Raw genomic sequence first — 18,903 nt, forward strand, 5'->3', positions numbered from 1 at the left:
CTAGAAGAATAGCAAAGATGATGGGATCAAAAACACAAGAAGAGGAATTGGCCTTGAAAGCCTTTTTCTCAGACTGGAGGGAAGTAAACAAGGGAGGATGAAGATACTGTTTTGTTGGTGGGAACAGGAAATAAAAGTGACTGAAACGTTGGTCATCTCAATTGAAGGTGGGATGCCAGCTACTCTGAAGAAGATGTAGTGGAGGTTGGAGCAGTAATCTCAGAATGAGAGGACAAGTAAAAAGGTTACCAGGCTACATTGAAAAAACCCAGCTAAATGTACTTAGGGTCCATGAATTTATGTGTTCATTGTGGTTCTTTCTAGTCTTATAGGCTTATATTTTATGGGTCAAAACTATGTTAATAAAAAAGTAGTCATTTTTACCACCTGAGAAGTAAATAGTAATGACTATCAGATGAAATATGGTAATAAGATATTCAAGGTTTTACTCAGGGAACAGCATAATAGAAACTCTTAATATTTAACAATGAAGGGAATTCCCTGGTGGTCCACTGGTTAGGACTCCACACTTACACTGCCAAGGGCACAGGTTCAATCCCTGGTTGGGGAACTAAGGTCCCACAATCTGCACAGTGTGGCCAGAAATACCCAAACAAACAAAAAAACCAATGGAAACATTCTGTTTTGTGTTGCCATATTTATTGAACAGTCATTGCTTTTTTGTTAACTTTGTTCATTAAAAAAACAATGTAAAAACTACTTCTAAAAAGCCAAAATGGATAATCTGCTTTGCTTTTTCTGAGTAAAATGAAAGCTAATTTTATCCTTTGAAAGGATTTTTCCTCCATAAAAAGTGCCATATAAATTCTAAATACTAGTTATGAAAATTACATAATGAATCTAATAAGAGGTAGAACCTATATTATCAACTGCTTCTGCATCCAGTTTGGATATCTACAAATATCCCATTAATTTTAACGGAATAATGTAGTTGTTCATTTTGAGGTCTTATTAAGACTTAGTATAAATTCTGCGTTGCTCTGATTTTAGGTTACTTTAATTTAAATGTTAGAAGATTATATAGGATTGAATTAAATCTTCTCTGTAAAATTCCAACTCCATAACCTTTTACTCTTATTTTCTAGAACCTAGTCAAAATAACTAAGGAACCAGTTGCCATAATTAGTGACACTATATTCATGGTGCAGTGGTTCATATATTTTGCTGGTCCTGTTATACATTTTAGCCAAACTAATAGAAATTTTGAATTTTCATTTTACACTTTCTCTGATTGCTTATGTTAAAAGTCCACAGAACCATGAAGAAAAGCGAATTACCTCTGGATATAATTCTAGACCTATGCCCCTGAATTGACTTTTTACTTTGCTATATAGTTTTCTATACATCCATAATATTTTGGATATTGTTTGAACCTTCTCTCCCAGGAGAGAAGAAGGTCTGTTTTGCTTTGGTTTTTAAGAATTCTTAAACACGTCCTTCCCCTCCATGGTTTATTTGAATCAGAATCCAAGTAAGAGCCATATATTGCAATAGATTTGTATCACTTAAGTGTCTTTTAAGATCACTATATACATATATATAATATATATATAATATATAAAAATATATAATATATATATAATATATATTATATATATATATATTTTTTTGCCTCACTGCACAACATGTGGGATCTTAGTTCCCTGACCAGGGATCAAACCTGTGCCCCCTGCAGTGGAAGCACAGAGTCCTAACCACTGGACCTCCAGGAAATTCCCTAAGACCACAATTGTTTTTTTTAATTTATTTATTTGGTCGTGTCAGGTCTTAGTTGCAGCACGTGGGCTCCATAGTTGTGGCTCCAGGGCTCCTTAGTTGTGTCTCACTGGCGCCTTAGTTGCGGCATGCAAACTTTTAGTTACGGCATGCATGTGGGATCTAGTTCCCTGACCAGGGATTGAACCCAAGCCCCCCGCATTGAGAGCGTGGAGTCTTATCCACTGTGCCACCAGGGAAGTCCCAAGACCACAGTATTTTAATCTCTCTTTGTTTTTCTCTTCAGTTTGTTTATTGAAGAAACCAGGTTGTTTATCCTGTAGATAAACAGATTTTGCTGATTGGACTGGTCTGATCAGATTTAGACCTGATTTTTTTGGGGGGTGGAGGCAAGAATACTTGTTAGGTGGTGTTGTACAGCTCAAAATTCTTAATTATATCTCCTGTTAAATTGTATGGGAAAAGTAACAAATTTTTTAATAGAAGTGTTTCTTATAATGGGACTTAGAAAAAATATATATTTATGTGTAAAGACTGTTTCACAACCACTCTGAATGACCTGTATTCTATGGCCTGAATTCTTGGGAGTAAAAACCTGTATTCTAGTGACAATGCAAAATCAAATGTTTGCTTGAAACCACAAAGACTTTTGACTTTTCTGATGATTGTGTTGATACTTGGAGTTAATTGTTAACTCTTATGAAGAAGTCCAGAACATGGTAAAGAATGACATGCATTAAATTAATCTGCTGCTTTAATTGTGGCAAGTTCAGGTTTGCTTTATTTGTTACATAATGTACACCTGATGGCCTTCGGTGCCAGTATAATCTTTGATTTTTCTACAGAGGTGTTATTTGAGAGCAAATCTAGACCTTTAAATTACACATGACCTTCCCCTTAATGAATATAAGTCATATGGGTTATCTCATATGACTGGTAAAATGTATGTACAACTTCTTTTCTTTTTTCTTTTTAGCCAGGACTAAAAGAAGTGGTAGAATCCTGTCGAGGAAAAAATCTATTTTTTTCTACCAATATTGATGATGCCATTAAAGAAGCTGATCTTGTATTTATTTCTGTAAGTATTTTCCTTTGCTGTGTGAGTTTTTATGTATTCTTGTCTATATAGAAGTTTCATTGTATTTTAATAGTAAAGCCATTGGTATTAAGCCACAGCATTACTTAGTACAGAGTTGTCCAATTGAATTTTGATTATCACTAACTTTATCCAACACTTCACCAAACTCTATAATCATCTGATCATTTCAGATCATTGAACAAATAAGTTCAGAGAAAGTTTCTAATATGAGATCTAGAATTAGGAAGTGCTGGTAACATGTGAGCATGTGTGAGCACATATGGTGATAGTATATGTATTTCATCATTTTTTGTTTCCACTGCGTGGTGGAAGTGAGATAAAAAGAATCAGGTAAAGTTTGCTGCAAACTTACAGGCATCTCCTATTTAGATGAGTTTATGTTCCAAAAGTCATTTTAAATTAATTATTTAGAACTTGGCATATGTTTGTTAGGTTATTAGGCTAGTCCACAGACACCTTCAGCTCATAATAGGGCTTAACTGTTTTGCCTTTGTAATGAAACAAGTAGAATGAATGCTTGGGAATACCCTCTGATAATTCAATATTTGAACCAAGGTAACTTTTTTCTTGCTGTCCTGGTAACCATCTACTCAAATGTTGGTATAGTTATCACCAATTGGTGGCTGAGCTAAGGTTTTATATGACTCAAGACCTGTACAGCCTTAAGGAATAAAGGGAAAGCCAGTGGTGTGAGCTTTGACTGGGTTCCATGAGATAAACACCATGGGGTCCATAGAGCAGAGATGATGTTGAATTGATTGTGTGTTGAGACAAAAGCAGTACTGTGAAGAAATAGGAACTCCAGAAGAAAGTAGTAATGAAACCCTTGGTAAAACTGTGTTACGAATTCAGTCTCTCTTTTTAAAAATTACTTCAGAGAAAATTGGTGCCACTTCTATGACTCATCTACCCAATCTTCTACTTAAGCTTGCAGGAGGTTAGGGTAGAGGCATAGAAAAGGAGAAATTATTTTGGAGTAGCTAGATGCTTGGAGAAAATCAAGAAGTTACCTTAATCCAACATTTGGATAACCATAGCCTGGAATAGGAATAGGGGACTTTTCTATACGAAAAAAAATTTTTTTAAGTATCTATTCTTAAGGCAATAGAGTTCACCTTAGTGTGGTCTGGCATAGATAGCTGATTTTACGCTTGCTTCTCTGCCGATCTAGCCTGAGCTGCCTTAAATCTTTCCAAGCTATTACTTTGTGTGCCTGTTAGGGTAATTTATTGTAGTATAACTCCTACCTAGTTCCCATTATTCTCTGCATCAGTTTTTTTTTTTTTTTTAATGTGCTTGTTGTGTACTTTTCATTGTGGAAAACACCAAACATACAAAAAATGAAACCAACAATATAGTGAACCCCATTGTCAACAGTTTTCATGGCTGATCTTGATTTATTTACTACTTCTCTCCCTTTCCTCCCACCCCAGATTACCCAAATTATTTTTAGGCAGATTCCAGGTAGAAATAGTTTTATACCATTGAATCAGTTTTCAACCGTTATCTTCAGAGCTCCTTTCCCAGGGAAGCCATCTGATCATCCCCATCTCTGGCATGTTTCACATTATCTCATTAACCATTTTTGCCCTTCTGTGTTCCACTGCACCCTTACTTCCACGTCTAGGTCTTTTCCTAAGTTGTTTCATGTGTATAAACCACTTTTTCCTCCTGCTTTTTACACCTCAACCCAATCTTCACGTTTTGATTTATTTTGGCTTGATTCCTTTATTTAGTCTCCCATTAAGTTATAAGCTTGTCAAGAGAAGACACTTGGTGCTACTTACTGGTTCAAAAATTATTCCTACATAGAATTTTAGACTTTTCAGAGTACTTTCATTTTTACGAGAGTGTTATAAAGCTTGTGTGTTAGATTTTAGAGAGTGTGTTATTCTCATTTTCCAATGAGGTCATTGAGACAAAGGCAGCCACACTTCTCCAAGTTTACATGATACAGCTAAGCCAAAACTAAGCCTAGACTCTGGACTCATGATTTATTTTTCTTTCTATACGATAGTCTTTGTCCACATAGTATTCTGTATCCTGAAGGCGCTAGATAATTTCTAGCTCTAATGAGCCAAGAAAGCATTTATGAATGATACTGCAGACATTTAAAAAAACCTATTGATATAGGCCTATAAAAAAGGAGATTAAAAAGGAGTTTAAAGTTTAGTTTTAAAGACCAGGATAATATATTACATACCATCAAGAAAGGAAGAAAGAGAAAACTTACATTTCATTTCAGACTGTGAACTCCTTTTGGAGTCTCTTTCATCTTTATATCTGCAGGCTTAGCTTGGAACCTGCCTGCCCTGATTCTGACACGTATATAGTAGCTTCTCAACAGAAATGTACTGAATGAGTTCTCATAAAATATTATTTCCATGGAACTAATAGAGGGTGAAACCAGGGCTCCTAATGATGTTAACTTCCCAGTTGACTAGTCAGTTGATGGTCCAGGGCAGATCTTGAAATCAATGAATATCTCATACTCTGTTCTTAATCCCGTATACTTTCATCAGGTGAACACTCCAACCAAGACCTACGGAATGGGGAAAGGCCGCGCAGCAGATCTGAAGTACATTGAAGCTTGTGCTAGACGCATTGTGCAAAACTCATACGGGTACAAAATTGTGACTGAGAAAAGCACAGTCCCAGTGCGGGCAGCAGAGAGTATTCGTCGAATATTTGATGCAAACACAAAACCTAACTTGAATTTACAGGTATAAAAAAAAGGAAGCATTAGAATCTGGCTCTTCTTATGTAGATATCGATGCTTTAAAGTTGTCCGTAATTAATTCTAGCTTAAAACTTTCCTTTGCGTTGGGAGTCTAGGTGCTGTCCAACCCTGAGTTCTTGGCAGAAGGAACGGCCATCAAGGACCTGAAGAACCCAGACAGAGTACTGATTGGAGGGGATGAAACCCCAGAGGGTCAGAGAGCTGTGCAGGCACTGTGTGCTGTGTATGAGCACTGGGTTCCCAGAGAAAAGATCCTCACCACTAATACTTGGTCTTCAGAACTTTCTAAACTGGTTGGTACACAGCACTCAACTCTCTATTAAATTTAAAGCCAAGGACTTATTTCTGTTAACCCTGATAAGCTACACAGGTACTTTCTTAATATTAATAAAAAGATATGCTTTTGAAGATAATATTCTTGTATATTATGAAATAATATTCACAAGGGGATCAAATATTTGGGTATAAAATATTCTGGAATATGTAAAAGAAAATAGTAATTACATTACTATTAATGTAATTAATTAAAATAGTAATTTAAAAAATCACTCTTTCCCTTCTTTTACCCTTTCTTCATCATCTTTCTTCTCTAATTTAAAACATTTTCCCTTACCAACCCATCCATTGCCTCCGCAAATTGAGCCCATCAGTAACTTTTATATCTCCCTCAGTAATTTGGATCAACTCAATGAAATATAATACAGATATATAAAATTTTTATTTTAGCTCATCATATTCTTCCTTTTTTTTTCTTTTAAGGCAGCAAATGCTTTTCTAGCACAGAGAATCAGTAGCATTAACTCTATAAGTGCCCTCTGTGAAGCAACAGGAGCTGATATAGAAGAGGTGGCAACAGCCATTGGAATGGACCAGAGAATTGGAAATAAGTTTCTGAAAGCCAGTGTCGGTAAGTTGAAATTTTTCTGTACATAAAGTAGGTTCATTTAGCTAGGTCTCTAACTTTAAGGAAGCCTTTGCTTAACTTAAATGCCCTTAAAATAATGATTCCGTTATACATGTAGGCTTCAGCCTATTAGGAACTTTCTAAGTGAGGCAACTGTTACTTATATTGTTTAATAATTACTGACTGATTGGTAGATAAACATAGTTCAATGTTTTAGGAGGAATATATTAGTATTTTGTGAGAACATTTAGGTAGAATAAGTTTGGGAGACCACATAGGAAATCATGTAACACCTTACTGAAGCAAATAGGAAAAAATTCCTTATCATTTGCTTTTCCTACTAATACAATTATGGAAATGTGACCTTGGTGAACTACAGTCAATCCTCATTATTTGTGGATTCCATATTTGTGAATTAGCCTACTTGATAAAATGTATTTGTAACCCAGCATCAATACTCATGTGGTCATTTGCAGACATGAACAGAGCAGCAAAAAATTTGAGTCACCCAACACATATATTCCCAGCTGAAGTTGAATAAGGCAATACTCATACCTTCTTGTTTTAGCTCTCATACTGCAAATATGTGCTCTTTTTGTGGTCTATTTAGTGCTGCATTTTTGTGCTTTTTTTCCTGTGATTTCACTGTTTAAAATGGCCCCCAAGCATATTGCTGAAGTTTTGTCTAGTGTTCCAAAGCATCAGCAAGCTAGGATGTGCCTTACACATGTGGTTTGATAAGCTTCATTCATTCAGGCATGAGTTATAGTGCTATTGGCTGTGAGTTTAATGTTAATGAATCAACAATATTTTTAAATAAGGTGTCTTTAAACAGAAATACACATAAAACAAGATTATGTTGATCAGTTGGCAAAAATGTGACCAGAAGCTCACAGGAACCTAATGCTGTATTTCACCTAGGAGCGGTGCTTCAGTATTTGCTAATTCAGCGTTTGTGGCAAATCTGTAGAACATAATTACTGAGTTTAACAAGAACTGACGATGTTTCTTTTGCATATAAGTTAATAAGATTGATGTAAAGGTAAATAGAGTCTTTTACAGATTGGGCCATGGACAGCCTTTCCTGTATTTCTGGGGCTTTATGACATTTCTCAGTACTGATTTCCCTGGCCTTTTGTATCTTTTTGATATTTTCTCCTAGTGGCCATTTAATAAAAATAGCTCCTATTTACTGAAGGTATATTATGCACCAAGTTCTGAACTTTATATATCTTAATTATTAATCCTCATAACTGGGACTTCCCTGGTGGCGCAGTGGTTAAGAATCCACCTGCCTTTGTTATACAGCAGAAACTAACACAACATTGTAAAGCAATTATACTCCAATAAAGATGTTTAAAAAAAAAAAAAAAAGAATCCGCCTGCCAGTGCAGGGGACATAAGTTTGATCCCTGGTCCGGGAAGACCCCACATGCCATGGAGCAGCTAAGCCTGTGAGCCACAACTACTGAAGCCTACACACCCTAGTGCCTGCGCGGCAGGACTACTGAGTCTGTGCCCTCTAGGGCCTGCATGCCGCAACTGCTGAGCCCGCATGCTGCAACTACTGAAGCCCGTGCGCCTAGAGCCTGTGCTCAGTGACAAGAGAAGCCACTGCAATAAGAAGCCCGTGCATCGCAACGAAGAGTAGCCCCTGCTTGCTGCAACTAGGGAAAGCCCGCGCGCAGCAACGAAGACCCAACACAGCCAAAAAAAAAAAAATCCTTATAACCTTTTACATAGGTGTTGTTATTTCTAGAGATGATTAAGGATTGGGGGAATTTTTGTAACTTGCTCAAAGTCATAAAACTAATGAGTGGCTAGATGTTTCTGACTCCAAAGCCCACGCCAACCCTCATTGTATATACTGCATTGCAGTAGAACAGGGGTGGGCAAACTACAGCCCCCAGGCCAAAATGCGGCCCACAGCTTGTCTTTGTAAATAAGTTTTATTGGAAAATAACTATGCCCATTTGATTACATATTGTCTATGACTGCTTTTGAGCTACAGAGGCAGAATTGAATAGTTGTGCCAGAGACTGTATGGCCCATAAATGCTAAAATATTTTTTACCTGGCCTGTAGAAGTTTGCCAGCTCTATGTTAGAGTTAGAGATGCAGGGCAGTGATACCAGCTGAATGAAGGGAAAAAATAGAAAATATAGCCACAATAAAACTTAAGCTAGAAAGTGATTTATAATTATTTAAGATTATTTATAATTATTAGGAAATTATTTATAGAGTTGATTAGTTGCTTGCAAATTTCATACAAGTTATAAACCCATTAATTTTCCAACATTCAAATTTTATTATTAAAAATCCAAGCATAGGCCCTCTGATTAGTATGACAAAGAAATTTGTAATATGATTTGGTTGTTTGGTTCCTAAATGAAAATATTATCTTTTTTTTTTTTTCCTTTCTTCAGGTTTTGGTGGGAGTTGCTTTCAAAAGGATGTTCTGAATTTGGTTTATCTCTGTGAGGCTCTAAATTTGCCCGAAGTAGCTCGTTATTGGCAGCAGGTATTAATCTTTATAGTCAACAGCTTATGATTAACTTCTAATTAAAACATGTCACCCTTTTCTGTCAGATGTTTTTGATAGGATTAATTTTTTCCAGGAACTCAATTATTATTATATTCAATATGTTCATTTTAGGTTTATTTGCTGGGGTTCTGTGTTTATAATTTGTCTTTTTTGGTAATCATCTATGATGGAAGTTTATGATAAACCAGTATTCCTTCTAATTTTAATAACTAAATTTGCTCCCTGAGTGAAGCAAGAAATATTACTTTTAATTATAATTCTTCTCTATCTTGAAAGGCTAAGATAAAAGTAAAGGCGAAAGAACCTCTATTGTCATGCTTCCAAGTGGTTTGCATATGTTGATATTTGTTTTGTCCCTTTGAGATTCACAGAGCTAAAATTAGAGACCCTTCTCAAACTGGAAATAGAGTTAACATTTATTGCATGCTTACTCTGTGCCAGGCACTCTTTTAAGCACTTTACATGTAGTATCTTAGTCCTCATCGTTAATATTATCCCTAACATATAGATGAGGAAGCTGAGGCTTAGCAATGTTAAGTAATTTGTTCAAGATACCAGCCAGTGTATGTAACTTTCCCAAATATTTTTTCCCCAAGTTTACAGTTTTTCAGATTTCAGCAGTGAGTAGGAATGGAAGGAAATTAACATTTTTAGGGAAATGTACACTTTTAGGTTCATTTCACTCAATCCAGTATGATGGCTTTATCTTACTGTCCGTTGTGGGGAAAATGCAGATAAAGGCTTGATTTTCGAAAACTTTTGGCTCATTTCTCAAGCTCTCAGGCTCTGAGACGGCTTCTAGAAGCTTAGAGCCTTAAAAAAAAGTCTTTCCTTATATCCATCTGGTCACCAATATGATGTCTTGTTTGTAAATTCTTAGGAGAGTAACAGATTAGGTGATCAGAGACTATGTTATGTTTTACTCATAACATTTAGTTAAAAATTTTGCCAGATGTTTGTGCTGTTATGGTTCATCCAGAGGCAGCTATAACTCTGTACATAGTTTGACTGTTCTCTGTCCACTTTCTACTCACACTCAGTTTTGGTGAGGGGTCGGGGGTAAGCATGTGAAGGAGTACTTTGGGGTTTAATTGCTTCCACAGTGTTTGGAGAAGTTGGCTATGTGCCTTTTTTTAGGTGGACTCATGGCTGGACCTCAAATGGGGTTGAAATTTAGCTGTGCTCCCCACCTTAACATCCATCCCAGCCCAATGCATGGAAAGTTAAGCCAAATGAAAATGAAAATTTTCAGGCAGGCTATAAGGAGTGGGGGGTGGGTAATTCTTTCTTTCTTTACTTTTTTCAGTCTGCAGATACTAAAGAGGTTGTTAATCTTTGTCTCCTGTTAATTTATAAGGCTTGTATTCATACAAGAGTACTCACCATACAGCTGTGAGCAGTGTATGGTACAGGCTGCACCTCTTCTAACTGATCCTTGCATAATTGTCCTTGTTATTTCAGGTCATAGACATGAATGACTACCAGAGAAGGAGGTTTGCTTCCCGGATTATAGACAGTCTGTTTAATACAGTGACTGATAAGAAGATAGCTATTTTGGGGTTTGCATTCAAAAAGGACACCGGTGATACGAGGTACCAGTTCTTTGAAATATTTCAACCTTTTTGAGAATGTTAACTCCTCATCTTATCCTGATTTTTTTTTTTTTTTTTTTTAGGTAAGAAGTGGATATATTTAGAGAGAAACACACTCCACAGACAGAGTGTGGGCCATCTCAGAAGGCGAGAAAGGCCTTATCCTGATTTTTTGATGGTGGTTGTGTGTGTGAAATACATGTATGTATATAGCATAAAGAATAAAAATAAAGTGGACATCAATATCTTCACAAGAAATAGAATCTCACCTGTATATTAAACCCCTTAGGTATTAGAATATATGCCATTTATGGGACTTCCCTGGCGGTCCAGTGGTTAAGACTCTGTGCTGCCAATGCAGGGGCTGTGGGTTCGATCCCTGGTCAGGGAACTAGGATCCCACCTGCATGCGGCATGGCCAAAAAAAATAATAATTAAAAAAAAAATTTAGAATATATGCCATTTAAAAGTGCGGCAATACTGATTTTTTTTTTCCCTTCAGAGAGTCGTCTAGTATATATATTAGCAAATATTTGATGGATGAAGGTGCACACCTCCATATATATGATCCAAAAGTACCAAGGGAACAAATAGTTGTGGATCTTTCTCATCCAGGAGTTTCAGAGGATGACCAAGGTAAGTAGGCTTTGAGTCTCAGGTATCACTTTGAGTTTGGGCCCCCAGACTTTGTTCTCTAGAAACCTTTGGTTGTTCAGTATTTATCATTTATATCATTGGTAGGCCCCTCTTTTCAACCTTATCTCTCTAAAATTAAACTCTCAGACATTGTTTCATCAACTTTGATTTGAAGTAATCAGCTGTGGGTTAGTCTAGTGATTTTTCCAACATATTCTAAAAAGCCCCAGAGATTCCAAGGTGTTGCTTCTGGGGCAAAATTGGGAGTACTCCAGGCCCCCCCCATTACCCCTACTCACACTTCAACCAGACCATTCCACTTCTGTCAGACCCTCAACTCCTCCAGCAATCTTAGTGTTAAAATGCATAATTTCAAATCACTCCTTTCTTATTCCAACTTTCTGTTGGGCTGTTATAGTGGCCCGGCTGGTGACCATTTCCAAGGACCCCTATGAAGCATGTGATGGTGCCCATGCTGTTGTGATTTGCACTGAATGGGACATGTTTAAGGTGAGGTGACAGTAGTGAGATTAAGGAAAATTTTAGAGGTGTTCTAGTACCATTTGGGGTTGAGTATGTGTTCCCGTACATGCTCTACTTGTTTCTTTGGTTCTGTCTTTACAGGAGCTGGACTATGAACGCATTCATAAAAAAATGCTGAAGCCAGCCTTTATCTTTGATGGACGACGTGTCCTGGATGGGCTCCACAATGAACTACAAACCATTGGCTTCCAGGTAAGCACGATCCTGGATTGGTTTTGTTTCATTTGTTTGGTCATTTCCTTTTTAAAGGCTTTGAGTTTTAGAACTTAAAATTTTTTTTTATTTAGCAATAGCATAACTCTGGGCAACATGTCAGTCAATTCTCTGGGAAGTTCTGTGGTATTTGTGAAGTACTACACTCCGTCCTTAAAATTGTGATCTAAAGGTCATTCAGTGTTGGTCTTTCTTACATAATATCAGTTGCCTATCATATGGGGCCAAGATATACCTTGCCTTAACTCATATAAACATCAAATAAGAAAATATACACATAGAAAATTTTTTTTTTTCCTGGACCCTCTAAAGCTACTCTGCTGCACTGTCTGCATCACACTGACCCGCTCTGAGGCCAGGTCACTTATTCCTTTATGAATGTTTTGAAAACTGCAATATGCAATATAGTTGTCACATGTTGGTATAGGATCCTATGCCTCTGGGTGCTCAGCACTGTGCTGGTGCTGTGAGAGGTCTGAATGAAAAGTATGGGAGCTGCAGTGGTTCTGGCCCTCTTTTAATTCAGAGTTTGTCAGTTAATTATGGAACGTTTAGAGAGCTGAAACAAACCTGCACAGTACATTTTATGTTGCATCCATTTCAGTTCTACCAGGGGCTCCAAACGTATTAATAAGAGGGAGCTACTTTGCATTTCCTCAGAGCAGAAATGGAGTGGGAGGCTTGGGGGGTGGTTGGGAGGATAAAGAAATCTGCCGGGAGATTACTGTCAGCATAGTCCTGAATCAGGGCAGAGTGCAGCAGTGTTTAGAGCTGGCTGTGTGCGTCTGCTCAGCACCAGCTGTCTTGGAGAGGTACTGATAAGCCTTCATCCACTGTTGAAAATATCTGATCTGGTTCTCTTAACCTGTCACTGACTTGTTGAAGATCCTTCTTATTTAGAATTCAGTGCCCATGTCTCATTCATGAGAGATTAACTTGCAAGAAAAATCAGATGACATCCTTGTCTGTTCACACTCCATCAAAGACCGTGGGGACCCTTTTTTTTTTAGAAAAATAATTAATTAATTTATTTATTTATGGCTGCATTGGGTCTTCGTTGCTGCATGTGGGCTTTCTCTAGTTGTGGCGAGCAGGGGCTACTCTTTGTTGCGGTGTGCGGGCTTCTCACTGTGGTGGCTTCTCTTGTTGTGGAGCACGGGCTCTAGGCATGCAGGCTTCAGTAGCTGTGGCACATGGGCTCAGTAGTTGTGGCGCACAGGCTTAGATGTTCCACAGCATGTGGGATCTTCCTGGACCAGGGATCGAACCCATGTCCCGTACATTGGCAGGCGGATTCTTAACCACTCTGCCACCAGGGAAGTCCCCCTGGGGACCCTTTTATCCTACTCCTCCTTAGTGAGTAATGTGCCTTTTTCGCAGTCATGACTGAAACTCAGCAATGTTATTTTTTAAAGATTATTTGCAGGCACAGACACATTTTCTCTCATTCCTGTTTTACTCATCTAAAGGAGAAGATATGTAGAGGTATATATATTTAAAATGAGTTTGAGTTCTTATAAAATTAACTTTTCCAAGTAAGGACTAAAAAAACAATTAGACTGGAATTACTAAATAAAGGGAATTTATAAGCCACTAAATAAGATAATTGATGAATATAAAGCAGAAGCCCTTTGTGGTACGAGTCAGCATTAAATATTAATTTTTAATTAAAAAGACATTTATGAAGATTGTTTAGTATATTTATCTGTGCTGTGTGGAGAGGAGATAAACTTATGACTATTAAAGAAGCAGTTTCTTTAAAGATAAGATTGATTATTTTGGATAGAGGGGAAAAATTTTAAATGTAATATGCAAAATGAAAATTGACTACCGTTGATTTATTGAAGGTTGGCTCGCATGCCTGATACTGTGCTGAGCGCTTTATCTAATTGAATCCTTACCACAACTCTTTGAGGTAGATGGGTAACACCATTTACGACGAGGAGGAAAGACCTTTGAGTGTTTAGGTTAACAGCACTTATCAGTCAGGATTCCAGCTGGAGCCTTTCAGACTCTGAAGCCTGAACTTCTAAAAAGCTATGCTGTTATAGCTTATGCAAGCTTTTTAGAATGAGGGAAACAGACATTAGAATAGAGTTTGAAAGAATGTGAATTAACTGGAATCCAGTCTATTTATTGCTTTCACATGTGCTACTGAAACAATCGTGGCAGGTGGTTCCCTATTCTGTTTGAGGGGGTCTGGTGTGGAGAATGACAGAAGTCAGTGTGCCCTGTTATGAATATGAAAGGGGGAATGCAGACTGACTCTAGAAACATAAACAGTGTGGAAGGAACCAAAGATCTTTCATAGCAGCCCAGATGACTTGAGAAACTTTTTCTGCCTTTAAAAAGAAAAAAAGCATTTAGGTTTTAGCCCTTATTATACTACATTACAGAGTTTTTACATTTAAGTATTGTAATTGTTAATAATTTTCTTTCTAAAATCTTTTTTTCCCCTCTAGATTGAAACAATTGGCAAAAAGGTGTCTTCAAAGAGAATTCCATATGCACCTTCTGGTGAAATTCCAAAGTTTAGTCTTCAGGATCTACCCAACAAGAAACCCAGAGTATAGACATTGCCATTTTTATTTGTAATTTTTTTGGTACTTCAGGATAGCAAATACCTATCTGATATTAAATGGTAAATGAATCAAGTGCATTTAAGGAAACAAAACTATTTTTTTAATAATCAAATTTATACTAGCTGTATGGGAATTAGCATATCTGGTAATTATGAAACTAGAATATTTTTTACATATTTTTATAATATTGTTACCTCAGTGATTGGATGCATAGCAAATAATTGTGTTGGTTTTAATGGTGTCGATTTTTGTAAAATTAAACTTCAAACACTTTTTACTTTATAAAATGTCTTTAGGCAGCACTTGAATATCACATTGTAATGGAAATGGCATGCTTCAGTTTTTCTGATCATTGGTTTATCTACTTGTCCTTAAGTATGTATTTTAAACCATGAAATGACTATGCTAAATATTGGGCTAAACCTGTTAACCTTTCCAAAAGTGTCATGGAAGTTTAGAGCTTTCTGGATTAATTGGGTAAGATGTTTTCCATGCCATTTCTTGTCTCTCTGAACTGAGGAGCATGCAATGGACAGAATGTGGCCTTTGAGCTTTTTTTTTCCTATGCTTCCATGTTAGAAGTAACCCTACAAGTATGGTTTGGTTATTGTTCTTTTGTTCCTTTTGTTTTAATGAGCTGTGTTGTTGGTTTTCTAGTCCAAAAAGATCATCACTGCCCACTTCCAATCAATCCAAATAAGACTAAAAGGCAATATGTTTTTTAACATGAAGAGAAAATCAGTGTAGTGAAATGAAAATCTATTTCACCCCACTTCTTGTTTTTCCTCACTGATCACTATGTTTTTTTAGTCCAATATTTGTTACTTTTACTTTGCATTTTCTTCCTGTAACTCATTGCAATTTCTCCCTTTTTCTTTAGGTAATAAAACCAATATAATCTCATATATAAACTTAAAGAAGTAGATTTTACAAGTTATGTATAGCATAATCCTAAAATAGGGAATTTTGTGTCTTCAACTACTTTTTTTCTTATGTCTCTTTGACTTATATTTGATTTTCTCTTGTGTTTATCATTATTGAAATATGTCAGATGTCCATTTGATGCTTGTGCTCTGCTGAGCGTATACAAATTGAGTTAAACAGTCTCATCCTTTAGGAATTTTGCGGTTCAATAAGGATACAGAGACAAAGATGAGGACAGAGACACCTATAGAGGTATCAAATACATAAATAAAATATTCTGCATAAGCCACTGTGTGGGTTATTTTTTGTCTAGTGCAAGTAACTAATAAGTCATGACAGTATGACATTAGACAGGAAAACACTCCTTACTTTTTTGAGATAGCGGAATTATATTGTTCTTTCAAATGATGCAAGAAAGCGAGGGAATTTAGCAAACAGACCAGGTATTGGCAAACTAAATCCCATTGGCCAAATCTGGCCAGCCACCTGTGAGCTAAGAATGTCTTTTACATTTTTACATGATTACATTTTAAATGGTTATATATTGCTATCTGGTCCTTTAAGAAAAAGTTTGCAGACCAGAGTGAAAGAAACAAAACACCAAAAAGATAAATGCCAGAGTATTTGAACATAAGATGATCCCTTGCTCATAAGACTTTGAAGTGAGGATGAGCTTATTAAGTAGAATTTGCTTTACATTTTTGCTTGAAAATATTTTTGTATTGTGCTTAATAATCTTGTATTCTAGTAAAGGGATTATAACCCAAAGATGTCTTGCTAAAACAGATAGAATTAGGCACTGGTTTCAAGTTGCAGGATGCTTCAATGCCTAGGATTGATAAGTAAACTGATAAGTAAACATGTAAAATACAGTTACTGATTAGAAGGTAGGAGAACTGGTAAGTGGAAGAAGATACAAAAGACAGTTCATAGAGCCATGTAAACTGGCTCTTTGTAATGGGGAAAAATCCCCCAGTGACTGGGCAGGTAACTTACAGCTATTTGAGGCCTTTGTATGAAAAGTTGGAATAAGATGGTTAGCCTTGTTCTCCCCTATTAAGAAAATTAAAGACCATGTGTATTTTAAAAGCTGATACAAGATTTCTGTTTTTAGGCGAATTCCCTGGTGGCCTAGTGGTTAGGATTCCAGGATTTCGCTGCCGTGGCCCGGGTTCAATCCCTGGTTGGGGAACTGAGAGCCCACAAACTGCACAGGTGTGGTAAAAAAAGATTTCTATTTTTATTAGCTAGTACTTTATGTGAGACTATTAACTAGTAATTAAAATTGAAAATAATACATGGACATGATTTTTAAAAATTCAAATAGATACAAAAGAATATATAAAAAAGTAAAATCTGTCTCCCACAATATGTTCTCCAGAAATCATGTGTTATTCCACTTAAGACTTCCAGCTTTAAATCCTGACTGCATTATTTTCCTCATCCGTAAAGTAGAGATAATTCATCTCTAACTCAGCTGTTATGCGGATTACATGAGATCAGTGACTACACAGAGATCTTACTGGCAGTGGCCGGCAGGTGATGGGCACTCCCGTTAGGCCCACTGACCCAGAGCCACGTGTAGGCTCTGGAGTCACTAAGAGTACAGTAATTAACACAGCCTTACAGGGCAGGCACTACACTGAGTGGTTTAGGTGCATTTTCTCATCTATTCCTCATGTAAGGCCTTTGAGGTAAGTTCCATCCCATTTTCAGGTGGAGGGCAGAAGGCTAGAAAGATTAAGTAACTTGCTCACAGTCACGACCATTTGAATAGGAGCTTTTCTTACTTGAAGTTGAAAGCATCCTAATTTCAGAGGTATTATTATTAAGAGTGGGCACTTGTGACCTTAAGCAGACTGATGGGATAGCATCCCAAGGGAAGAAACAGATGATGGATAGGGCAAAACAGCATGAGCGGCAGCAGAGAAGGATGTAAATACTTGCCTTTCCCCCTCCCAGGGACTCCCAACTACTAGAAGAGGGTCTGAGGTTCTGCAGGGGGTAGGGATGGGGAAGAAGAGGAGCGAGGTTCAGTAAGACAAACTATTGAAGTTAAGGTCTCGTTTTCTATGTAAGTTCATTTGTACTCACATTTGAGTAACCCTATTTAAACTATTTCAAATTGGGTGTCTGTGTACCCACTATAAGGCAGATGCTGTGTGGTGCTAAGAAATGGAGGGCACAGATGAATGAGAGCAATTTTGTGGAGAAGCTAAGACACATGCAGAAATAACTGACAAAATATGAAAACAGCCATAAATGATAAAAACAAAATGCTATCTGGGCACTTGAAGTGGGCCTTAACAGACAAACATGATCTTGATAGGGAAAGTGGGTCAAATGAGCACGTCAGTGGCAAAAGCAATGGGAGCAAAAAGACGCCTGCAGGAAAATTCAGACTGGTTCTAGGGAAAGCAAGTTGCTTTTTGTTTGGGGTTGGGAGCATGAAGAGGAACAGCTGGAGAAGACTGGAAGTTTAGACTAAGGACAGATTGTAGAAAGCCTTGAACTTCAGGCTGAGTTTGGGCTTCACTTAATAGTCAAAATGGAGACACCAATGGTTACACAACATTGTGAATGTACTTAATGCCACTGAAGTGTAAACTTTAGAACTGTTAAAATGATAAATGGAGGACTTCCCTGGAGGTCCAGTAGTTAAGAATCTGCCTTCCTAATGCAGGGGACGTGGGTTCGATCCCATGTCGGGGAACTAAGATCCCACATGCCGTGGGGCAACTAAGTCCACGCCGCAGCTACTGAGCCTGAGCCACAACTAGAGAGCCCGTGTGCTGCAACTACTGAGCCTGTGTGCTCTAGAGCCTGTGCGCCACAACTAGAGAGAGGCCTGCATGCCACAACGAAGATCCTGCGTGCCGCAACTAAGACCCAATGCAGCCAAATAAATAAATAAATAATTTTAAAAAATGATAAATGGAATCACCGAAGGTTTTCTTTTTAAAATGCAGTCATTTTCTTTCTTTTTTTTTTTTTTGCGGTACGCGGGCCTCTCACTGTTGCGGCCTCTCCCGTTGTGGAGCAGAGGCTCCGGATGCGCAGGCTCAGCGGCCATGGCTCACGGGCCCAGCCGCTCCGCGGCATGTGGGATCTTCCCGCACCGGGGCACGCACCCGTGTCCCCTGCATCGGCAGGTGGACTCTCAACCACTGTGCCACCAGGGAAGCCCTGCAGTCATTTTCTTAAAAAAAAAAAAAGATATCTGTTAGTCATACTAAAGGACAGACTCAAACTTGCTTTCCAGAGTTGCTGCCCCAAACTAGATGTTACCATCTAGTTTATTCATACATTGACACTGTATTAAAGTTTTAGACCAAAACCCAGGCATGAATATATCATTAGTGCCAGACTTGCAAAATAATACTTACAAG

The 18,903-nt window shown here is 37.5% G+C and overlaps 1 protein-coding gene across 3 annotated transcripts in view; it reads left to right on the top strand.

Annotated features, from left to right (window-relative positions):
- UGDH (UDP-glucose 6-dehydrogenase) overlaps window positions 1-18,367 on the top strand; it is a 33,332-nt gene extending 14,965 nt beyond the window's left edge. For 2 of the 3 annotated variants that reach the window (XM_082652982.1, XM_082652980.1), the window contains 12 exons: window positions 2,714-2,815; window positions 5,359-5,559; window positions 5,672-5,869; window positions 6,336-6,483; window positions 8,906-9,000; window positions 10,486-10,616; window positions 11,119-11,252; window positions 11,671-11,762; window positions 11,877-11,987; window positions 14,471-15,766; window positions 16,629-16,729; window positions 18,198-18,367. In XM_082652982.1, the coding sequence (XP_082509108.1) occupies window positions 2,714-2,815; window positions 5,359-5,559; window positions 5,672-5,869; window positions 6,336-6,483; window positions 8,906-9,000; window positions 10,486-10,616; window positions 11,119-11,252; window positions 11,671-11,762; window positions 11,877-11,987; window positions 14,471-14,581 (1,323 nt within the window). In that variant the 3' untranslated portion in view covers window positions 14,582-15,766; window positions 16,629-16,729; window positions 18,198-18,367. Of the gene's footprint in view, window positions 1-2,713; window positions 2,816-5,358; window positions 5,560-5,671; window positions 5,870-6,335; window positions 6,484-8,905; window positions 9,001-10,485; window positions 10,617-11,118; window positions 11,253-11,670; window positions 11,763-11,876; window positions 11,988-14,470; window positions 15,791-16,628; window positions 16,730-18,197 lie in introns of those variants that run through there. The other variant, XM_082652981.1, reaches the window with a different exon arrangement.
- The last annotated feature ends 536 nt before the right edge of the window (window positions 18,368-18,903 follow it).

This window comes from Grampus griseus, assembly GCF_964374135.1.
Source record: "Grampus griseus genome assembly, chromosome: 4".
Taxonomy (NCBI): domain Eukaryota; kingdom Metazoa; phylum Chordata; class Mammalia; order Artiodactyla; family Delphinidae; genus Grampus; species Grampus griseus.